The 23,957-nt window shown below is 41.5% G+C and overlaps 2 protein-coding genes across 7 annotated transcripts in view; one reads left to right on the plus strand and one right to left on the minus strand.

The window, feature by feature from the left end:
- Nucleotides 1-395: 395 nt before the first annotated feature.
- Nucleotides 396-7,646, minus strand: FAM210B (family with sequence similarity 210 member B). The gene is made up of 3 exons (XM_010307342.2): nt 7,440-7,646; nt 4,094-4,266; nt 396-2,665 (listed from the first exon to the last, which is right to left on the minus strand). The coding sequence occupies exons 1-3, from the start codon at nt 7,608-7,610 to the stop codon at nt 2,449-2,451; spliced, it is 561 nt and encodes a 186-aa protein (XP_010305644.2). The 5' UTR covers nt 7,611-7,646; the 3' UTR covers nt 396-2,448.
- Nucleotides 7,616-23,957, plus strand: part of LOC104639300 (disheveled-associated activator of morphogenesis 2) — a 107,349-nt gene continuing 91,007 nt past the window's right edge. For all 6 annotated transcript variants that reach the window (XR_012837981.1, XR_012837982.1, XR_012837980.1 and 3 more), the window contains exons 1-2: nt 7,616-7,784; nt 21,354-21,468. The gene's annotated coding sequence lies outside the window, so the exon portion shown is untranslated. The remainder of the gene's footprint in view (nt 7,785-21,353; nt 21,469-23,957) is intronic.

Raw genomic sequence — 23,957 nt, forward strand, 5'->3', positions numbered from 1 at the left:
TTTATCACTTCCCCTGGCTGTCTCTAACCACTGGTCTCTTTACCACCAGTACAGCTTGACTCCTTGTCTGTGATCACAAAACAAGTTTAGTTCCCACCTCTGTCAAAAAGGAAGCTGGTATAAAGTTCTTACTCAAAGTGCTGGTACCACCACCAAGTAGATGTGGTCACTTCCTATTCTACAGGCACAACACAGGATTACAAGGTAAGTACCAACTGTGGTGCTACCTACCTCGTGGGGTTTCTGCTGCTACTGAAACGTAGGCCTGCTGCTTCCTTTTTTGGAAGGTCTGGAAAGTATTGTTATCAAATGGAATATATAACAGGAACTAATATTAATATCTCTTGTTGTAAGATACAAACCAACTATTTTCCAGTAAAACACTTCAAGCAAACTAAGAGAAAGCAATTTATTGTATTTTCATTATAAGACTTTAAGGCCATCTTCACTATTTTACAAACCACTTTAAAAAATGATCCCTTTACAAGCAAAGATTCTAGAATTCAAAATATATTCTCAAAGTAATTTAAAATATACTTTGCAAAAAAACTTCATCCAAACAAATTGCCAGTAGTTTATACAACCATATTTATCTTAACAGGTAATCTGAATTCTGGTCATAACTTAAACGAAGTTCTGTTTCTCTACTACAAGAAAATCTCTAGTTAGTGCTGGTGACTTATTTGGGATAACAGGGGCTCTGTTGTCAGGTGGTGGTCTCTAGTATCAGCTTGCTTCTCCAGGGCAGAGGAAGTAAACTATATCTCTTCACACTTTCCCTGTCTTAATCCAGTGGCAGCAATAATACAGACACAAGGATTGATGTGGCTGTGACTCATCACCTTGGAGCACAAACTCTGCTTGCTCACTTGTGAGCCTGAGAACCCTCAGAGCATCCAGCCAGCCTGTGGGCTGGACTCTGTGCAGGGGAAAGGAGTTAAGGTGCAATTTAATGTTATGGCTGAGTGAGTAGCTTGCTGATAACAAAGTTACTTGTTCTTCCTTCCCTCCCTCAGCTAACTCCCATCCTAACCACATGATTCCTTCCTCTCAATCACTAAATTTCAGCAAAAAACCCCAAACTACTCTGATCACTAGGGTAATTTCATGCTATTTTACTTCAAATTTCTGTATACACAAATCTGTGTCAGAGCTACCTTGGGGTCAGTGTAAGCACAAAGTCAATATAAAAAGAGCAGACCTGGAAGGAAGACCAGGTCCAAAAGACCACTAGGTCTGGCTCAAGTTATCCTACAGAAGCACAGGCCTAAGTCTGAAATCCAGGTTTACTACAATGTTATACTGACTGCCTAGTTTTGGGACCCAGTTTTTAGGTTAACTGAAAAGGGGTATGTGAACATATGCATGTGCAACATAGGAATAGTGTCCAAATAAGGAAATGCAAAGCACCTTTAACTGCTATGTTCAACAGTCTGTCAGACAAGAACACAGGAATTGCTCTTGAGAAGGCATGAATTGTAATGTCTGGACTTCAGGCGCAGATTTGAGTTCCATCCACAGGAGCAGCAGAAAGCTGCTAGGGTTAGTTTACAGATAGAAATGTTTCCAGCACAAAGCCAGATCTCACTCCATTAAAACCCCACAGATACCTTGTCTCTGACTTGATCTTTGGAATATGTTCACATGGGAGGTAATTCTGGTTACACTGATTTCAGTAGACTCAGGATTCCTTCTGAGTCTATAGGCATAAAAAAAAATTAAAAAGGACTTTTAAGTAAGGCCAGTTCCTAGCCTATAAATAAAGCATACTTTTAAACAATAAAATCTTGAAACATGGAAGCACCACAAAGGACCTATAGTTTCAGAATAGTGCATCACCTATTCTGGCTAAAACAATTATCACTGTGCAATAATTAAGCATATGGGTATTCCCACTTAGTTGTTCAGCATGTGTGTTGTATTGGAAGACTGGGGTCATAATATATGCCTCTTATAACAAAAGTGCACCCACCTACTGCTTTGAAGTCCAATATATACACTCATCTAAAGAACTATTCATATAGTAGGTTATTGTTTATTTCACAGACTATTAGGAAGAGAATCTTACTCTGTTTCCCAACATACACAGTAATAAACTAATGCTGCCCATCTATTTGGGGGGGGGGGGAAAAAGCCCAAAACCCTAGATTATAAAAACCCAGAACTGTGTGTTCTAAAGAGGTTGCTCATTGTCAAGCACTTATATTACCACTTGCAGTGGAAATCAGATACCATTAACAAGTTTTTCTAAAGAAGAGGTGGCAAAAGGGAAAGATAAGGATAGCACTTCTCAGTGTGACATTTACCTGAAAGGACAAGTAAGAAATGCAATACGAGGTCACCATTAACATGAATCCAAATAAGTCTTTTAAAGAAATTTAGCAATCTGAAGAGCTACATGGATATAGAGCATTAAAAAAAAAAAAGGTAAAAAACAATAAGAAATCATCATGGATTTGGGGCAGGAGGTTTGAAGAAACCAATCTTCCGGCAGTATCTGACAATGAATGGCACAGAGACTATGGTAATGCTGATTCGTACCGGAGCAAACAATTTGTGAATAGCATATGCCAACACAAATGTGCTTGTACCCGCAGCCATTTTAGATTGCAATGATGATTCACTGAAACCAAGTTTGAAGAGAACTGCAGTCATATCCACACCACTGGGGAAAAAAGAAAACAAGATTTTTTAGTTTATTTTAAGGTTGCATGCTAAAGAATATAAATTTAAAGTGCTATTTTTTTCAGGGAATTTAACATGGCATACTCCCAACTCTGGAATTTATGTTTAAATCTAGATGTTGTTAAACAATGAAAACAATGAATTATTTCAGCAGTAACAGCTCAAGTTACTTCTCTAGCAATGTAATATTTTCAGATGCACTTTTTTTTTTCTTAAATTGAAAAGCTCCCTGCGAAGTCAAATATGTTTGTAGTTTTACAACTGCATAGCTGCAGCATGGACATGGAGAATACTCAGCCCCATGCTCAACCTTCAGAGACAAAATAATCTATTTCTCTACTTGTGAATTTTAAAAGTTAGAAATTTATGAATTTGTATTGGAAATTCATCTTCCCAAAATTTACAATACAGTCCCTGTTGTTAGGCTTAGAGTATTCTAACAGAGGAGTAAAAAGCTGTTAAAATGACAAGTATTATCTGATCTAAAATCCAGCAAGTGAAGGAAGTATTATGGATCTCAAATAAGCTTTACCCACCGAATCCATTAATACTAAGTCTCTCTAGATACAGCAGCTTTCATCAAGGCTCCCATGTTTGGAGTAATTTTCCAAAAGAAGTTGTTACTGAAACTTTTCTCCCTTCATCTGCCAGTATAGTATCTTGTAACTGAGAGTTAAGTCATACCTGAAGGAAAAAGCTGGCATTGTCACTGTGTGCCACAATGCAGTAAACAAGAGAAATCAAGCATTCACATATTTGCACTGAAGCCAAGAGTAAGCAGCACAGAATGCTTTGAGAAACAATGTGTTTCGCTATTTCCTCAGCTGAAATACCTCAAGCTCAACTGATATATCTATAACTAACTGATGCATTCCCACCAGAAGCCACATACAGAGCTTCCCACCTGGTTCCTGTACAGTTATCTAGTATTTTCTTTTTTAATCTAATCCTGTCTTAGTGGCCGTTGCCTTCTGCAGTCTCAACTGCAGAAACTGAGTTCAACACCCAGAAAAAATAAATTTATCTCTAAGCTCCAGCACTTTTGTATGGCTCTATCTTTACAGACCATACTACTGTTTGAGAACAAAAGATATCGCTGCAGAACAAAAATAAACTCTCTCATCGGGCCAGTTACTCTGGTGCAGTCTCTATTCTGCTGTTTTCACTTGCCCACCCTGGGCTGTGAACCTATGCAAAAAGGCCACGTATAGCTGTCTTCTCTCATGCCTGATGGGAGACTGGATCCATTTGTGGATCCATCTATACCAAAAATTCAGAAGATTACTGTGTATAGATCAAACAAACAGACATAAAATGTGTGTCTCCTTCCAGAAATAAGCACAACAGTAAGGTATTTTTCTTGGCTAAACTATTACACTGAGGCTACAGACAACTGTACAAACCTCACCTTGACACAGCCAGGTAGAAGATTCCTAGAGATACTAATGAAATTCCAACATGGAATGAAACCCCTACAGCACCATATTCTTTAAAAACTTGTTTCAGTTGCTGGGATTTGTTGAGTTTCTTCTTCTCACCACTGGGATCCGTGGCTGCCTTTTCAGGGGATACACCTGCATTCTAAAAAGAAAACAATTAAAAGTATTTATTAGCAGTAAGCACAATATCATATTCTAGTCAGTTGAACCAGTTTGAAATAATGAAAGAAGTGGCTGGCATAGAATGCTGTTCAGAATGCTTTGGGAAAGATAGTTAACACATTTTTGCTCTTTCCCATCAGGCTAGCAGACGCCTGTGGCAAAGCCCATGCAAGCTCCCTTTTCCCAACTATCCCTATATCAAAGGGATGCACTGAGTTTGGTGCAAGTTCTTCCACAATGCAAGTTTCATAATTAAAAGAGTTATTATAGTCCCAGTCTTCCATTTGACCCAAATGTGTGCCAAGGCACACCCACGCAGTTGCTTGAGAGATGAGACAGAGCTGCCACAGAGATCTTTGCTCACACCCACTGCTCAGCTTTATACACCGAGTTCTTGTAACGCAGCATTTTGTTCAAGGGCTACGCAGCTGATGGCACTGGAAGCCTACATGATACCATGCTGATCCTGGCTTACTGATAGAAGGGGTTCAACATTTAAGTTCCTATAAATCGCCCTCTGTAGATTAGCTGAAAAAAGGAAGAACTGGGAACTACTACTGTTGACAGCAACAAGCGATACTGTTGCCACGGTGTGGACAATAGCTACCCACACAGGCCAGTGCAAATAGCCTAACGTCACTGAAAGTATTTGTCATACTACAATTTATTGACAGCTTTTTATCTGGGTAAATTTAAAGTGCAGAACTCCATACTAAAATCTACCCCAAAGCAATCTGATTGACAGTGCAATGCAGGGCACATATGCTGCTAGTACTACGAGAGCCCTTGGATACCTCCTCAGACTTGCCATAGAAGAAACACTAACTGGAGAAAGAAAGTGTTTCTACAAAGACCTCAGGATTTTTCTCTAATAGCGAGCAACTGTCAGGAACGATTAGGAGAGTCCTTTCTTTTCCGCTGAATTCAGCAGCAGCCATGACAACTAAAGGCCACCACTCCCCAGAGGACAGGTACAGCTACCGCCTGCCTGGCACCACTTTGTCCTGCTCTACATCGGTCTCAGGGCACACACATTAGAAGAAAACCACTTTTGATTAATCCTTGGACTTGGTGAGATTGTAAATCAGGATACAAGGCAGGCTCCTCTTACAATACTCATGGTAGGGTGAAATCACTTTAATCAGCGATCACCAGCCACAGCACCCCTGAAAATCTGCTGGTTTTCTCTTTTTTAATCGTAATTTGTGTTACTTTGTATTTCATTTTGACAGGAAATCATGTTGATCCATAAAGATGTACTTAAGGAATTGAGTAGCTCAACTTAGTCTTATCCCTGTATTTTTAACATTTTCAAACATAATGGATAATGGTAGACTTTTTATTTATTTTCTCATAAGCCAAAACCATATTTGAATAGAAATTGACTAAGAAAGAAAAATGTCCAGGAAAAAAAGAAATCCTTTATTGCTTAAACCAAGCAGTTTTAATACTAGATGGTAAATGAGGAAAAAAAGTTCAAATATATATATTTTTGAAGCAAGCTCATTAAGCAAAAGAATGGATTCCTAGTTAGATAATCTAATTACTTTTAGACATTGGAAGTAATTAGATTCCATACAGGGCTGTACTACATGGCTGCACTACATGGCTGCTACTTCACCATGTTTCAGAACTCATTCTCTTAATCTTGAGTTTTATTATAGGAAGGGGGGGGAGCAGGGAGGAAAGAATGCTCTTTTAACTCCCAGCCTGTAAAATTTAAATACTGAGTTATTGAATGGAACTAGTTGAATAAACTGAACAAAATAGTTTCATAATACCTTCTGCCAAAAGCTGTCCTAACAATTCAATCAATATCACATGCTTAGTCAAGAATACTCATTTATTCAACAGTGTAATTTTCTTAAGAGCCAAGCATGGTTTGCATGGCATTTTAATAGCTTATAGTGAATTCTCCATCCAAAGATGATCATTATCCATTTAAGGAGCCAAATACAAAAATTTTCTTTGGATAGCTGCCATGAAAACAGGAGCTGACAATCTACAGAGATACATAAGCCTCAAGAGCTCTGTGTCTTACAGCCACACTTGCAAGATGGATCATGAAGACTGAAAACCAGCTTGTTTTCATCATCCAAGTACCTTTCCATTCACTCATGCTCTCAGGCTCACTTGCCAGGCAATTTCTGAATGGTGTTGAAGCAAGATGTTAAAAAGTACCACTGCAACAGGTATTATTTGGACTACCCAGTACGGTCGTGTCCTGAATGACGTACAACTTACTTAGCAAAAGACAGCTACTGATTTCCCATATAATTCTGCTAGAAAGCTAGTTTTATTCATATCACTTAGGCAAAGATTCAGCTTCTGGATGAACTAAGGCATGAAAACAAATCTGAAACATCATGTTATGCTTTGTAATGAGGCTACAGAAATTAACCTGAAAATTAAGCTGTAGAAATTAAACTGCAGATAAGGCTTTGTATTGAAAGCTCACATTCACAATCTTGGCACAAGCAGGTCCCCGTCTCCTACAGGATCCCAGCATAAACACAATTAATAGTCTACTGCAGTGTAAAAACCAGTTCCATGTAAGGCATTCATTTGCTTTTCTCCTTGAATCAGTTAAAATTTAGAAACAAACCAACAAATGGTAGAAATTCACAAAAAATTTTTCTTTCCCATCTCCAAAAAAATCAGCTGAATATTGAAAGCAAGGTGAAACACACAATTAATGGGGTGCACGTTTGCATTTTATCTCTCAGCTAAGGCAAAGGCGCAGAGCCAGGCACCGCACCCTCCGCGGGCACCCTGCCAGCTGCCATCTTCAGGGGCTGAGACCCAGGGTGCTTTTAGAAAACCCTGAGAGCCGCCACCACTCCTGGGCTTCTCCCCGTCTGCGTGAACTACTAACCCCCCCCTTTTTAAAATTATTCTTCATGACTCACCTGAAGTGCTCCAACTCTGCAGGCTCCAGGGAAAACACACACACCACTGAGGAGGTACAGGCCAGCTGAACCCCTTATCTGGAGAACACCCCCAAACGCTGAAAACCACTTCCAGGCCCGGCCAATTTGTGCTTTACTGAAAGCTGCTATCCGCTCCTCAGCAAAACATCTCCCTCCAGAGGCCCTGCCCCCTCACACAGCGCAGTACCTCACAGGGAGTGCTCCCACACACCCTCCCACCTACCTTAGCAGAGCTCCCGGCAGCAGATCGCAGCGTTACCAGGGGCAACGAGGGGCTGAAGCCAGCCTGGGTGAGACAGGAACCGCAACCCAAAGCGCGGGGGACAGCAGCGAACCGGGGGCTGCTCGGTACCACCGACCGCCGCAGCGGGCCCAGCCGCACCAGGCGGTACATAGCAACAGCGCAAGGACGGCGCAGCCCTAACTCTGCGCGCCGAGCGGGGCGAGCAATCAGACCTGACAAGTCGAACACTGAGCCCGCCGCCGCCGGGCGGCTCGGCGGTTGTTTGAGGGAGGGCGGTTGAAGATGTCGCCGCCCGCTGAAGGGGAGCGATCGCTGCTCGCTTTGGTATGAGGGAAAAAAAATCTCTAAAGGCGGTGTGTTGCCACTTGGCACGGTGTGAGGCAGTCCCCTGCCTTGCCTTGTCGGGTTAAACCCCTTCCAGTGCCTTTCTGGAGGGAGCCGTGGGAGCGTGGTCTTCTAGGTAGCTCGCTACGGGAGCAATATTGTCTTTTCGGTCCCCTCGGCGGTATTTAGGTCTGAGTGTGGAGGGGAGGTAATGCCTGTTGGTTTTTGGAGTGCTCCCGAAGTCTGCGTGTTCATTAGAGGTGGTTAAATCGCTGCTACATGCCTAATGCATGGACTCGCAGTGCAAGCAGTTTATTTAATTACTGACTTTATCTTGAAGAGCTCTAGTGATTTGCCAGGCCTTCACGGTATAGTGCAGAATGCAAACACAAAATTTTTCCACTCCCAAAGAGTTGATGGCATCTCTGAGACCAGAAGAAACCTTCTAACAAACACTGAGAAGGTTTTGCATTTATAGCCTTGTTTCTATATTAAAACCACACCAGGAAGAGTAAGAATTAAAACCACCATTGCAGTCGAACATCGCTGTGGTAGAATCGCAGATGATGTGTGGGGGTGGTGGTGTTCTGACAGGTCAATCCCAGCGCACCAGGACAGAAAGATCTGTCCACGTTGGGTAATTTTAGGGATCGATGTATAACTGTGGTGATTTCCAGCCCTTTTGTGGTGTTTCAGCCGTTCAGTGTTAATGCTACTGAACCTGGGTTTTGTCTGCAAGTTGACGACTATCCCGCACGATGCCAAGGCTTTTCGTAACTGCGATTGCTGCAGCTTTCTGAAGTGGTGGCTCCTTGCCGTCGCAGACGGGGCTGCTCACTGCAGGGGAAGGGTAAACATTGCCTAACTATATCAATGTACTGAAACAATGCATCCGAATGCTAAGCTATGGCAATAAAATACTTTTCCTAATTGCTAAGCCTTTTCTCTTCAGGCACGTTGTTGTTTTTACAGTGATGTAAGCATACAGGGCTGAGTACAATAGGAGATCTGTGTCGGATAAATGGGAGTTTTTCCCTCCGGAAGAGCTTGCAGTTCAGGCTCACAAGCTGGAACTGCACAGGACAATGCTGAATGGTACAGTGCTGAAACGGCATGGTGGGTGGCTCTTGTTAAGTGCGACAGATGGGTTTCAAGGAGTGTCCTGGAGGAAAAGAGAGAGAGTGAGCTTTGCATGCGTTAAAATACAGTCTGTTCTGGGCATAACAAGCACTGCCAGTTCTAGGGTTTTACACTTCCTCTAGTTCTTGCTTCATAAATCTAGTCTCTCTCTGAATGCTTTGTAGAAGAATAGTTTCTCAGAACACAATTTCACCTATTTATTTTGTTCACATATTTATTATGTTTGTTACTGTTCCAAAGCAATTTGCTAATGTGTTTTCTGACTATTTATACACCAGCACTACCTGAGTAGATGGATGATGTTAACATGGCAATGCTCTAATCATAGCACACTACAACTTTGTCTCTTTTTTTTTTTTTTCCTGAATCATAAAAAATCCCAGGAATTAATTCTGGTGTCAGTAAACAAGATGTCAGTCAAGTTCCACTGGCGTGGACCACCACTGGGCTCTGCACATATGCACCAAACACTTCCCTGTGTTCGTCTGGCAGACCCATTGGGGCCATTGCATGGTAGACAACACAGAGCTGCGCTCTTGTGACATATGTGTTACACTGCTGCTAGATGTCTGGAAATGCTGGGCAAGTGCAGCAAAGAGCAGGAGGTCAGTTAATGAGGCATAAAAGCATTAGGGTTGGCAGTTTTGTACGTACGGTCTGGCTGTCTGCTGTCTCCAAAATCTCAGTGGGAGGTTTTGCTTAGAAGCAGGAAAGGAATACCATAAACATCAAATGATATATGCTCATTGAAAAATAAGCAAACACCCTGGCTTAAGAGACCTTACTGTGAAGATAGTTTACAAATGCAGGGAAAAAGAGACATTACCTCCATCCTGCTCACTGTAATTAAGACGAAGGAGAGCAGGTACAACTTTGACAGGTAGCTCAAGGAAAGGCTTCCACACAGACAAACATTCATGTTATCCTGGGTGTGCAGGTCCCTCTGTGACATGTGGAACAACGGTTACTCCTTGTATGTCTCTATATTTACCTCTCTTTGCCTATGATAGAAGGACTTGGGGCCATCTTCCGTTTGCAAGTTCTACTGAGTTGTTATTTACTGCCTGAAGTCTTCAGGCGTTGCTGGGACACCTCGAATCTCACCTATAAGCCTGGAAGTATAAGTAACCCTGATGGTGCAGCTGAAAGGCAACTTGGCAAGTATGAAGTTAAAGACTGGCAAGCCTTAGAATTCACTTGCAATTCACGTGGCTGTTGGGAGGACTGGGACTAACAAAGAACTGCCTTGAACTTGTATTTACTAGCTGTTAACATGCTGGATCCCATGGGAGGATGTGATATTGAACCCACCAGAGCGGGCACAATTGCAGTTGAATGCGAAGGAGAGATTCACTTTTTGGTTACTGAGTTTCTCTGTTACATTCATACAATGCATTTATCTTTCATGTAAATAAAGGCGATTGCTATTGTTAGTGAGCAGGACTGAGTAGCAGTTTTCATTTTTGTAAAATTAACTCAAACTGTCCTATTGCTCTTTGATAATTGCAATATCAGTCTTTATATAATAGGTCCATTTTTCAAGCAATACCTTAATAATTTATCTTATATAAATGTATTTATTTCTCTTTCGTTCATTTTCTCACAAGCACTCATGTATCAAAATGTTTCGGTATCTATACTAAATATAAGAGAAACTGAAAAAATGGATGCTACTAAATGCCTAAATATTTACAGATCTCAAAAGTACGTTCAGCAGTCCTGAAACAAGAGCGTGGTGTGTTGAGATGTGAACCCCAAATCAAGACAGCTCAAGGATCTGTTATTTAAGAATAGACTTGGATTGACGATGCACTTGATCTACTGCACTGTGACCTCTCTGAACCACTGCTTCGTGCCTCAGCCTCTGGCTATGCAGATTTGTTATTATTTTCCTTTTGTAATTTTCCAGCAGCCAGATAGTGCTGCTCTGGTTTTGTGGTGTTATTGCATCGTTAGTGTTTATCGCCAGTAAGAGTAAAGCTGGGAGTTAAGACGAGAGGTTGCCAGAATAGGCAGTAAGTGAAGTGTCACCAGAAGATGCATTTGGATTCCAGTGAGGCTGAGACTTTTCCGTAGTGACCACTCTCGTATAATTTGTGAGAAATGTTTGTCATGCTTTTATCAGGACATTTAAAATAAAGTAGCATTGGGATACCCTTTATCAAGATATCTATTATAAACCCCTTACATAACACCTTTCCTCCCATAATTTTTTTTGAAGTGAAAATCCCTCTTTTTACAGTGCTGTAGGAACAGTGATGGAACTGAAGTATGCTGTAACATGCAATTTCTGTAACTGGAAATCTGTGTGGCAGAATTGTTCAATCTGTGGTTTGCCAACAGCACAAGCGAAATGCTGCCCGGGATGCAGGATGTGGGACCCTGCAATGAGCTCGTTCAGGAGTTCAGTTCATTTGTCAGGGTAAATGTGATTAGTAATTCAGTAATGGCTTACTTTTAATGCCTTAGTCAAACTGCAGTGATGTTTTGATGATGAAGAAATCTTGGAAGTCGTCTAGGTTTTATAAATTGCATGAAAGCAAATTCATTACACGTTTTTCAAAAATCATTTCATCTACAGATAATTCAGGGATCGTGAATATGACAGCTACAAAATAGAGCTTGCCTTCTAACAGGCAAGTAGGAATTGGTTCCTGTGTGAAAGTGGGAGGCAATTGCTTATGCGTGATGGAAGCTGTATCAGTGAGTATTATTACAACTGTAGTAATGTGATGTACATAAATGTAATGAGAGAAGTTGGGAACTGATCATGAACCTCATTCAGGAAAGAAGCTAAGGTGAATTTTTTTTTATATTATAGTAAATTAAGGCCATGGCATGTGAACTAGTTTTAAGTGGCCTAGCTCTTTAGTACATTGGCTCTTTCACATCATGTTCCAAGGGTGCTTAAATTGTAAAGCTGAGATAATGTGAGTAGTTGATAAGATGAAAATGAATTAAAATGATATCAGGAAAGGAATATCAGGAAGTTTTAATTCCTTGAAATTAAAATTTCTATCTGTGCAAAGTATAACGCAGGGCCTGTTTATTACTTGAGGAATCCATATGCAGTTTATAAACTTACTTAGTAGGAAATTTCTCTGTCATGAATGCTCAAGTACATACAGTTAGCTTTCAGGGACATCTTCCTTCTCAAGCAAAACCAGTGGAAAATGATTAAAACTTGATAGCCTCTATTCAAATGGGAGAACAATGCACTGCTAGGGCAGCTAAATCCAAAGGGAACCAGCCCACGTGGGTTGGTTTGTCTGAGAGGAATTTAGGGTGAGAAAACTCTCCAAACAGGAGAGCAAAGGAGGAATGATTTGCTTTATTTACCTGCAGATCCTTCAAGAATGGGGCTGTGTGACCATGTTTCATTCTGGTGCCCTGGAGAGGGGTGGGAACTTCTGCTGCAGAGCTCTGGGTGTCCGAGCCAGGGGAACTACAGGTTCAACCTGAATCCCTCTGATAGCAAATCTGGGAATTTACGTGATGACTTTTGTGGGACCCTCTGGAAAAGATGAATTTCACCTACTAAGCAGATCTGGCTCTTTGCCCCCCTAGTTGTCTTGAGCAAAAAAGGGGTGTAAAATAAAACCAGAAGAAAATAGTAGTGAAAACATCCAAATTGCTTGTATTTATGTGACCCACTGCTGATTTCATGTGCCCATCCTTGGCAAGCATGTCATGAGCAGCCTGTCCCCACTGAACAGTGAAGGTCCCTCTCACTCTCATGGAGGAAGCACATTTCTTTCAGGATCTTTGTGCTTGAGTTGATACAACAAGTCAGCAGCATTAATTCTACTCTCCACAAGAGTCTGCTCCGGTAATCTTCTGATGAGAGGTTTTTTCATTTGGATGGTGTGATGTATAGCCATTTGGATGTCTGAGTGAAAATCACATCCAGCATCTCCTGCTAGGTGTGGGATTGATAGCCCCAGCAAAGCAAGAAGGTTATTTGTTCACAGAGCAGGTCAACTATGGGGAGCGGCAGCAGAAGCAGCTTCCTCGGCACCCACCAACGCGGAGGGTAACTCAGTCTCCACGTCCGAACAGCTCTTGGCCTTTTTGTGGCCGCTGAACACACACAGAGAACTTACTGCACAGAAGTCACGGCCGGTTCCCACCTTTAACTGTGACCATGGGTTGCACTTGAAGCAGCCATAACTGTTGTACCCGCTGCTGGTTCCTTGGGACACGTTCTTGCGTACCTGTTCTCAGTTTGGAAGACAGGCTTTTACATTTAACTCAAGTCACCTTTTTTGGTATCCAGCAAAGTTTCCATTCCTTACGTCTGTGAAGAAATTACCATCTTCTACCCTTAGAAGGGTATTTATTTTGCAGTGAAGCGCAAACAATTTATTCAGGTACCTGGGGTTTGGCATTTGGATAAGATTTCAGCTGGCTATTTAATTTATCATTCAGTGCAACCCGCTCTGAGGAGAGGTGTCTGCTTTAGACCTGCATCTCTGGAGAAGAGCTATCAAACTTTTAACACAGATGAAGTCAGCTAGCCCAGCGAAAGTACAGTCTATTGTGCTGGTAAATATAACACAGAGAGGGTTGCAAAGTGATGCTGTTTAGTGAATTTTTGTAAATGTCTGCTGCTATTAAAATGGATAACGTGGGGGCCAAATTTGGAAGCCAAATGTTTAAACTGCTTTGCCTCCTCAAGCTGTTTTACACCTCTTCTGATTCCCATGGACATTCAAATCTGCACAGACTCCTTTAGATTTATCTTTTGATCTGTCTCACTACTGGTCATAATTTAACTTCACGAGAACTTAGGAAAAATTAGGCAAGAGATGTGTTTTGTGTTTGTTTTTCTAAATGTTCAGCAATTTCAAATTGTTTTCACAAATAAAAAAGCCAGTTGTCCTCTTCCACTTCAGGCTTAAAAGCTGTGTAAGTAGTTGATATTCTGTTGTAGCAGCCTGTGACTCAGATTCTTAAGTGCAGATTTGCCTGCCCTTTGCTCCTTACCAATATTGCTATAAAGCAAATTGTCAACCTATTTAGATGAAACAAGTAACAGTCAAGGCCAGATTCCCTCTTTTCTACCTCTCACTGCATAATGCCATAATGAGATTCTGGCCAAACAACTCGGTGCAGCACAATATTCAATCTGCAGCCTACTCAGAAAAGGCTGATGTGAATTAGTAACCACAGTCATTAGCCCCTATTTGTATGAGGTTACTGGAAATCGTTCCCACATCTTTCAGCTGGTTATGCTGCTGCACGGGGACACATCCTTTCAAAGTGAGTGACGCACCTGGCCTGTAGTCGAATACATGCAGGTGAGTTTACCTTGCAGCTTTTCCATATACACCCTCAGTTTGCCCAAGAGGTTCTGATGTCACTGGCTGTAAGCAAACCTTTCTGTGAGCGTCCCTTAAAGCCTGGGTCAAGGGGCCGAGGTGCTCCTTACCTCCTGCCCGCTCTGCGGAGCCAGCACCGGGGAGCACTGCAACCAAAAGCCTTTTGCAGAAGGATGGGTCCCCAGGCTTCTACCTGATATCTCTTCCTGCATCAGAAGAATTGCACCAGTAAGTTTCCTGAGACCAGAAAAGGAGCAGGCGCAGGAGGAGAGCATGCCTTCATCCGGTGTCGTCTTTGGCTCTTTTTTTCAGCCAGAATTTGAGATGCACCCAAAATTGTCACTACTTCAAATGACCAAACCAATAACAATAACAATAATAATAATACGTGCATTGATACAAACATTTAATAGATGTGAGTAGCTTGTAATATGAGCCCACAGACAGAGCGCGTTGTAGATTACAAACCACAGTTCCAAGCAGCCTTTTGGTCTGCTGACCTTTCTAGCAGTCCCTAACGATGGGGAATATTCTTTTAAAGCATCTAACCTATCACTTATAAAAGATTTATGTCGTATTTTCAAGTGTGATTTGGTAAAGGAGGATCACTATAAATAGAGTAATTCTGTTATATAGGGTTTGAGATCTTACAAGAGAAGGAGCCTTTTCCTGGGCTCTGGGCATGCGATCACCCTGTTACTAGCCATATTACAGTGCCACGTTGGTGTACCTGATTCCGATCTTGTATTATAGTGGTGCTTGTTATATCATCTCAGTAGGGGAAAAGAAAAGAGCTGGTTCTTTGGCTCTGGGCATGTGATCACCTGGTGACTTGCCGTGATCTGCCTGTGACACTAGTTCGCTGGCACAAGCACCCATCCGTCACGAGTCAACAAGTGTGAACGCAGATACTCTGTAGGAGTGAAGTCTTTTAACATGTCTGGCAGCTGTTGCTTGAGAGCAGGCATTGTAGGAACTTGTCTGGGACCAGACTCCAACGTGCAAAGACTTTCTTTGGCAAATTATCTGCAATAGCAAGAAGGCAGAATGGAGGGATGTTGCTTTTTCCGCATAGGTATTTCTCCCCTGCCAAGCACATGCCTTACAAAGTTTAGTCAATGGATGGCACTGCTGACTTTTCGCAGCTGGGCTAGTTTTGTGCAACGCATTTATGACTCATTGTTCAGTTTAAACCATGTCTGAAAACTTGCTATTGCAAAGGGGTTACACTGATAGTAGCTACACAGCCAGCTCCCCTGGAACGAAGAGGGAGTAGACGTGGGCCGTTGAGGAGCCCTATCAGGGAACGTAACTGAGCCCCCAGCCAGTCCTCAGTCCCGATTAGGAAGAAGGCTTGCTGTGCCTCACCCTGTGTGCGTGCAGGAAAGGGAGCGGGATTTTTTTTTTTTATTGAGGAGACCTACAGCACATTTTACTGATAGGAGCTCAACCTGCTTGGGCTCTGAGATAACCAGAAGTCATGTAAGTGTTCTGTGCTGAGCTAATGAGCTCTGCTGAGAAAAAGCTGTATTATTTCAGGGCTGATGCCATGCTAATGTGGTTACCTGACTTCTAATAAAACTTGGAGCTGCTGCCAAGTATAAGCATACCTGCTGGGAATATGGACAGATATCGACTAAATTGCTGAATGTTTTTTTACTGCTGCAGAAGCTTTTTACTTGTTCTTCAGATGTGCATCTGGTTGCCAAAATATGCTTTCAAGAACCACTCTGTAAAACCTGCTACAGTAGCAAGTCTGGAGGAAGGGGGGCTCAGAAGGTATGCTCAGCACGAGGGAAAGCGGGAGGAAAGCCATTCCACTGTATTACTTCCCATTATCCATCATTTCTTGTTAATAATGAATGAGACATTCTTCATTAGTTGCTATCCTATGGAATAGTACATGAGAATTCATTTCTTATTCATGGATTTAGCAAGTTTATCTGTTTATTATAGACTACTGCTCACTTGAGCTCACTGAGGCAAACTCTTTAATTGCATTGTTGTAAACCCAGTTTGTAAAACAGGAGAGAAGAACAAGGAGATATAGCAATGTGAATTTAAATGGGGAAGCCGAAAGGAGAGCTGAAAAATTGAAAACAATGAGGATCTTGGATGTTGTACACGGGTTATTAAGCATTCAAAAAAAAGAAGAAACAGAAATAACTGAAGGGAAGGTTAGAAGAAAAGCTGTGTATGTACAGATCCTCTTATTCCAGAAGCCTGGATGAGTTTTAAAAAAGAACCTGATTCCAAAAGCTCCTGAAAAAACAACCTGATAACACTTTGTTTAGCTGGATGCAGTTACCTGAAGTGAATGGTGTTGCAATAGTGTAAAACCGACACAAATCAGAGTGATCTGCACTTTAATTCCCAGTCTGCCATAACAGCAGCTTCGGTCCTATGGAAACCCCAGGTGGTTTCCATGGTGCACCACCCCCCACATACTAACAGGTCACTTGCCTTGTAGAAATACTTCCAAGATAATTAAGAAAAGTAATAAATTAGTAGGCCATTTTGCTTCTAATTGGGGGTCAGGCATATTGAACCCCTGAAAATCTGAAGGTTTTGCTAATAATCAGAAACAATCAGCATCTTATGGTGCTACCTGCTTTGTTCTTAGTTGTTTGTGAAGTGTCAGATTTTTAATGGATGCAACATGCACCACAGATAACCAAGAGACGATGGTTTGGGGGAAGCTGCTCTGCTGCCAAAGTGGAACTGAACTTTGCTGGCCTGAAAATAAGGTATTTCTCATCTTTGGGGTTACAAAACCTCATTTTGCCTATTATTGGAAAAGTCTTCAGCTGCCTCTGACAGGAAAGAGAAAACTGTACTGGAGAAAAAGACCTAACAATATACATCGTCTGCTAAAAACTTCACTAGGCTAGGCAGTTGTTTTGTACTGACTCATGAAGTAAATGCACGTCAGTGTTTATCAATTGCTGGTAACGGTCCATATGAATTCAGCTTTTTGATGCAGGCTTTGGGATTTGGAGTTGTTCCTGGATAATGCTTGAACCCACAAACATTAGGCATGTGGTTGTAAGCAGTTTCCATGGGAATAGCATTAAAAGCTATTTAAAGAAAGAAAGAAAAATGAACACACCTTTTGTAGATTTTTGTCTACTCAAAAGCTAGTGTGAAGCAGTTCACACGCTGACACAATGGTGCACAGAGATGTTTAATTCTCCCTTTGTTAGGGGTGAAGTATTTACAAGTACTTGTGACAGCCAAACACTGTGCAGACAGAAGTTAATGAACATTTATAATTCTGCTCTGTCGTCACTTTATGCGCAGAGGAACTGTATTGATAAACACTGCTGTCTTTCCTAAGCCACTGTGTGATATTAGTATTTAATTCTCAGTGAACAGAAAGAGCTCGAGCTTAGTTCAGATTATTTCCTTTTTTGTTATCATAATAAAGCCGGGAATTTAGGAGGAAAAGAAAAGATAAACTCTCCAGTCTTTTTTTGATGTTGAGGAGATGGCCCAGAAGTAACAAGCCAGGGCATCAGCACTCCCAAATACCCTAGAATAATAAGCCAGCACGTACACTGACAGTGAACAAAAAAAGGGAAAAACAGCCTGTGCAGTTCTTCAGAGTAACTCTGCTTTTACAGCGGGTGACCGTGGGGCGTGAGGAAGGGAAAGAAGAGGGTGGGAACAGGGGGTAGAATCGATTCCAGCAGCAGAATCTCACTACAGGCTGCCAGGGAATAGTGGCTGACCGAAAACGTAAATGATTAAGTCAACAAGAGCTGAAAAATGCCTTGTCGGTGTAATTTTGAATTAGGTCACTTGCTCCAGTGCAATATCATCATCAGTGCTGGATTTGATAGAATAGAACAGACTGCTTCAGTGATCCCCTAGTCCAACCGCCTGACCACTTCAGGGCTGGCCAGGAGTTGCAGCCTGTCGTTGAGGGCATGGCCCAAACGCCTCTTGAGCACTGAGAGGCTTGGGGGGCATCGACCACCTCTCTGGGAAGCCCCTCCCAGGGTTTGACCACCCTCTCGGTGAAGAAATGCTTCCTAAATGGTGAAACTCTTAGAAACTAGGAATGTAACTATGAAGGAGGTCAGCTGTCTTTGGCTATTGGTGACAGTGGCATCCAGCTGTGAGACCTGAATAGACTTCCTCACACGCCATTGGCAGACACTAAATTTTAGGAGCTGATAGAGCCCAGATCAATAGCTTATCTAATGTATTTTCTGAGCCACCTACGAGCAGCTTTACACATGTGAGACTGGAAAGAAATAGTCTTGAGGCTATGGTACCCCATTCTCTGACAGGTATTTCCCATGGAAGTGGCATCAGGGGCTTTCACCTGCCCAGCCATGCGGCGTTCGAACTGTTCTGCATTGAGCAATGCCAGCAGGCTGGAACTGGGCCAGGGAAAATTCACTCATTTCAGAAAGTTTCCCTTTCACGATGGAGCAGATGTAAAAATGTGAGCCTTGAAGCACACGCTAACATTTGCCTGGGTATGGGTTGTCAGACAGGGCAATTAGGGCCTGACCTTGTGGCAAACTCAGCATGTGTTCCAAGAGATGCTTAAAAAACCTTGGGACTTTTCAGGTCTTTATTTAGAGGAATGAGGAGATAATCAGTTTGCAGGATGTGAACACAGTGGACAATACCAATCAAATTGAAATTCTGAGCTGTATATTCATACTTGGCAATAGATTTTTTTTTTTAATGATGTAAAACCCTAGCTAGAAAAATGGTTTCCATCTAGGTTAACAATAGGAGCTCTTACATAAGCCACTAGAGCTTAAAAAAAATGCTTAAAAATAATTTCCCGAAATCTTCTAAATGGAACTGACTGAAGATAAGATTTGGGATAATTTCCTCCAGAACGTACATTATGTTTAAGTTGTTGTGATCAACATCTGAATTGCATTTCTGAGGCAGCAACCATATGTGCTCACAAATTAGGACCTGTATTGCATGCTTTTATTTTTGTAGTTAGAAATGCTCCAAATGAAGGAAGGAACCTTTGTTAATAGGAAAAATACTTAATGATAATTAAAAAACCCACCTTGTACAGCTTGTTATTTCCTGCTGTAGACTACCAGTTGCCAACTTTGTATTTTTCTTCTGCAGCTGGAACATCTGTATATTAGTACGGTACAAGAATGGTCAGCAGGGAAGATGTTCAACTTTCTGGAAATTTGTTGAAGGTCATGGAACGCTGCCAAATACTTTTCTAAACATACAGTTGTACATTTAATAAATCTTACAGAATTTCTAATATTACCATCCCCATATCAGCTGTAATATGAAAGGACCTGAAGGCTGCACATTTCCATGCTCTAAAGTTAAGATCCTTGGCAACTAGAAAACAAAATTAGATGAAGAGCCTGTAATGAATAGTGGGTTGTGGGTTTTTTTGTGTGTGTGACTACGGGAAAAAGTCTGATTAACAGATTTGTCTTCTGATTTCAAAAGGATTCAGATTTCTTCTTCACTTTCTTTCTTAAACTGTAGTGTAAGACTACTGTGCACTCTCAGGCAGATGTTTCATTGTACCTCAGAACAATTTGGTGACTTTTTGCACATTTCTTAAAGCACGTAAGATAAAAAGAATTATATTGGTGAGCAAGTACTTTATAGCAGTATTTGGGGCTCTGTAAAAGAGAAAAACAAATAGTTGTCCACTGTTGTAAAATATTTTGAACTTAGTTGCTTCCTCATTCGTATGAAATTTTATTCTTATTAAAAAAAACAACAAGTTGGCTTTATGATGTGCACTCTAGGCTGTTTGTAGTGCTGAGTTGCTTTCAGCCTGCTGCTTTAACATGAGGATGTGGGGCAGTTTCTTGCTGGCCAGCTGCTTCAGAGAATTAATTCAATATGCAGATCCTGAACGTTAATGAAAGACTAATTATCTGGTAGTGGCTGAGCCGCAGAAGCCTGACTGTACCTTCAGGCTTTTGACTCAAGGCTCCGGGGAAGGCAGCTGCCACTTTCACGCTGTGTTTCGTCTGTTGAGGTCCTGGCTTAGTACGTGCACGCTCTTGTTACCCAGAAGGTGAAGGAGAAAAACATCAATTTCCTTTTAAATTCACTTGGAGTTCCACGCGAACTTTAGGAGATATGGTTGCTAATGACCTAGAGGTGATTCACCCATTATCAGATAGTCTGCCTTTAGCTGAAATTATTTAAATACAGTGAGTTGAAGACAAAAAGCCAATCTCCTAGTACAGAGAGAACTTCACATAGAAATGAGCAAAGTATTTTAAGTTAATTTAACACTTTCAACCTTTAAAAAAATCTGGCTGCTTTGGACTGCTCAGTGGAAGTGAAGCAGAAGGAAATCTGATTTACCATGCATTTAGACGAGCTTTCCAGCTTCACTGTTAACGGAGTGCAAAGTAGCAGGCTGAGGCTGGTACATCTGGCTGTTAGCTTTAACCTAAATTTTCCTCTTTTTTTTCCCTTCAAAAATAATAATTATGGAATGAACATTTCTTGGACTTGTTTTAATGTTTAAAATGAGCGGATGCGCACCTGACATGGCTTGGTATCTATTGATTTTAAATGTTGTTTCTGTTTCATCAGTTGTATCATGATTAAAATGGCATGGACTGTCTTCTGATGTTTGATGGTAGAACTTAAGTTTTGTAAAATCTCTTGGGTTTTAACGTTCAATAAACCAAGAAGCAGAGAGCGCTAGTGCCCTGAGTGCTGAGGGCAGTTAGCAAAATCTGTGGACAGGCACAACAGCTTTAATTGGAAATAACTGGACCTTACGTGGTTTCGGACCCTGACATTTATTTTCAAGAATCTCTGACTAATAAGGTTTCCCTTTCTCTCTCTTTTGGCTTTAGATAGAAATGTTTTATTTAATGGATTTGGCAGGTTTCCCATCCTGTCAGAAATCAGACAAACAGCCGTTCATTTATAATGGAATAAGTAAGGTGAAAAAATGGTTTATGTATTGATATTCTGTGCACCTAAAATATCCTGAGGGACCAAACATGTCAAGTGTCTGATCCTGCAACTCTCTTCACAGCAAAGCTCATAGTAAGTTCTAGCTTCTCCATGAAGAAGTCATAGTCCTACCGAGTATTAATAAATAAATAATCTCTTCGTCTGACAGAGCTGACATTAATGGATGAGAAGGTCATGTCTCACTTGATGAATCTGGATGAGAATGTAGCGTGGAAAGTGCTCTTAAAACTACTTCTACTTCCCAGCTTTACACACTGCTGAAGGTAATTCTTATCATCTTAATTATTTTCATATTTATAAAGGAATACATTGATGAGAAACTTTATAAGCTTTTGGAAGAACCAGTAATTATTTTAATGTAATGCTTTTTTTCCAGGAACTTTTATCTCTCTTTTACATATTCTGGATCTGGATCACCCTCAATCTGAAGTTAAATATTCCCGATGAAATCATCTCCCTTGTATCACTTGTAGATCGTGTGTTTCTTTGTCTATTGTGTTTGATTTTCATCTTGCATTGATGAAAACTTGCACTAGCTCTCTAAGGGTGGCTACCCCCGTACCAAACGAACACAAACAGGATTCTTCTCACTTCACATATTTGCCATTTCTTAATGAAAGCAGCCATAAAAGAACACACAAGTGGGATATAACTGTTGAGTTTTCTGTGCTGCCTGTACTTTTGTACCCTGTGATGACAAAACTGACCTCAGCAGATTACCAGTTCTGGAAAAGTGCTTAAAAATCACTTGCGTGACTGCCTAGAGAGAAATGCCAGTGACTCCTCGATCACCAGCCTGTCTGCACAGAACAACAGCCTCCTAACGCTGGGGAACGCTGAGATTCGGTGCTGGACACGGCAGGGAAGAACCAGAAGAGGTTCTGAAGAGGGATCCTTCTCGTGAAGAGCCATGAAGTCCACAGCCATGGAGAGAGAAGGCAGGAAGGAATTTCACTGAACTTGAAGCGATGACTGTTTCTTTCAATCAATGGGTGAAGTTACCCTAAGAGGTGAGAAGGAAAGAAGAAAGAAAGAAAGAATCTCTGGACTTTTTCCACCCACCCTGACCCCACCAACAGGACACTTTTTTTTTTTTTTGGTACTTTCTTTTTTAGAAAGTATCTGTGATTGAAAAAAACAACCCACAAGAAAACAACATACAAAACTTCTCAACTAGCCCCCTCTACTAAAACACCTGCTTTCTTGCTGTTATACCTTTCTAGGGCTGAGATTAACCATGTAGCTGAAAACTTGGGGGAGATCTCTGTGGGTCTGGGAATTTGGAGGGCTGAATTGCAGACACATTCAGACTGGAATCTGCTTGGGAAAGTGCACTCGAGGGACCAGAAACCACATCCAGGCTCTACCCAGGCCACACCGGGGCTGTTTGCACCAGCCAGGGGCTGTCCAGGGAGGACTGAGTCAAGAGGTGACAAGAGTGGGTGAAGAGAATGAAAACATAGCTGGTAAATGAGTCAGTATACGCACGGAACATAGGGCATCATGTCATTTCAGTCATACAAATGACTCGACAGTCCTCTAATGATATGATGTATTACCATATAATTGCATAGCTAATTTGGCAGCAAGGCTAAATTAATTCCTTAATGTAGAGATCTGCAAGATACACTAGTCTTTTATATTGTGTTTCCCTCAATTAATCTGGAAGGTAGCCAGATAAACAACTTGTGATAATAATGGTGTAATTGTTCTCTGTCAAATCTCGAACGTTAGGAAGAAACAGCCCAGCTTTTCTGTACGGCAGGCAGGCATAGTCGTCACTCTCTCCTATTCCACCAGGTGGAGAAGGTCACCACTGTGACTGAGAGGAAAGGGAGATCAATGCTAAGCAAACTGTGCAAAACAAGACTGTTCCTGATCAAGAAACCCTTTGTTTTACCATGAGCCCAAACGTGCTTTTTTTTTTTTTTTTTTTTAAAAAAAAAAAGGAACTGATCAATGAAAGTTTCAAATATAACATGTTATTTTCTAAGGGAGGAGGATGACTCTCACATCCAAAGCAAGCACCATGTCACAGCTCTCTCCCAAAGTAACATTGCTTGGTACCAACACTTAGTAGTCTTTCCCACCTGTAATTCTCAAAGTACTTTTTAAAGATGGGTAAAATCTTTAACCCTCTTTTATAGAGGGAGAAGCAAATAAAGGTTAAGCAGCTTTCTTGAGGTGCACTATAGATTCGTAGTAAAGACAGTGAATCATCGAACTTTGAGTTACAGCTAATGAGACTAGAAACACTAGCACAGGAAAACTGACAAAATAAATCATAATCCTGCATGGATTTACAGTGAGTGAAAACATGTATCATGAGCACTCCTCAAACTGAGATGCCTAATTTGATCCCCAATTAGGTGACAGTACACTATTTGCTTTTGCCGTGTGAATTGTGGACAGAGATTGTACCCACTGAAAGAACATCCTCTGAAAACGTTACCATATTTTCTGATAAACCAGGTGGAGGCTGGGGGCTTATTGAAATTAAGGGACAAAGGCTTGGCTTTGTTGTTGAGATTGGGTGTTGAGCAGGGCAGCCCTACGGAAGATCCAGCCCCAAAGCTATTCTGCATGCCCGAGTGTGGGATTCTGGATGCTGGAGTGAGACATATGAACACTGGCAGGAGCAGACGGACGTGAGGTATCTCTGTTGTGTTAACTCGCCAACTGCAAGTGCAGGATCATTTGCACCAGGCTCTTCTGAGCTGGCAGGACATGAAGCTACCTGAATGCCAGGTGA

Source organism: Balearica regulorum, chromosome 16, assembly GCF_011004875.1.
Source record: "Balearica regulorum gibbericeps isolate bBalReg1 chromosome 16, bBalReg1.pri, whole genome shotgun sequence".
NCBI classification, from domain to species: domain Eukaryota; kingdom Metazoa; phylum Chordata; class Aves; order Gruiformes; family Gruidae; genus Balearica; species Balearica regulorum.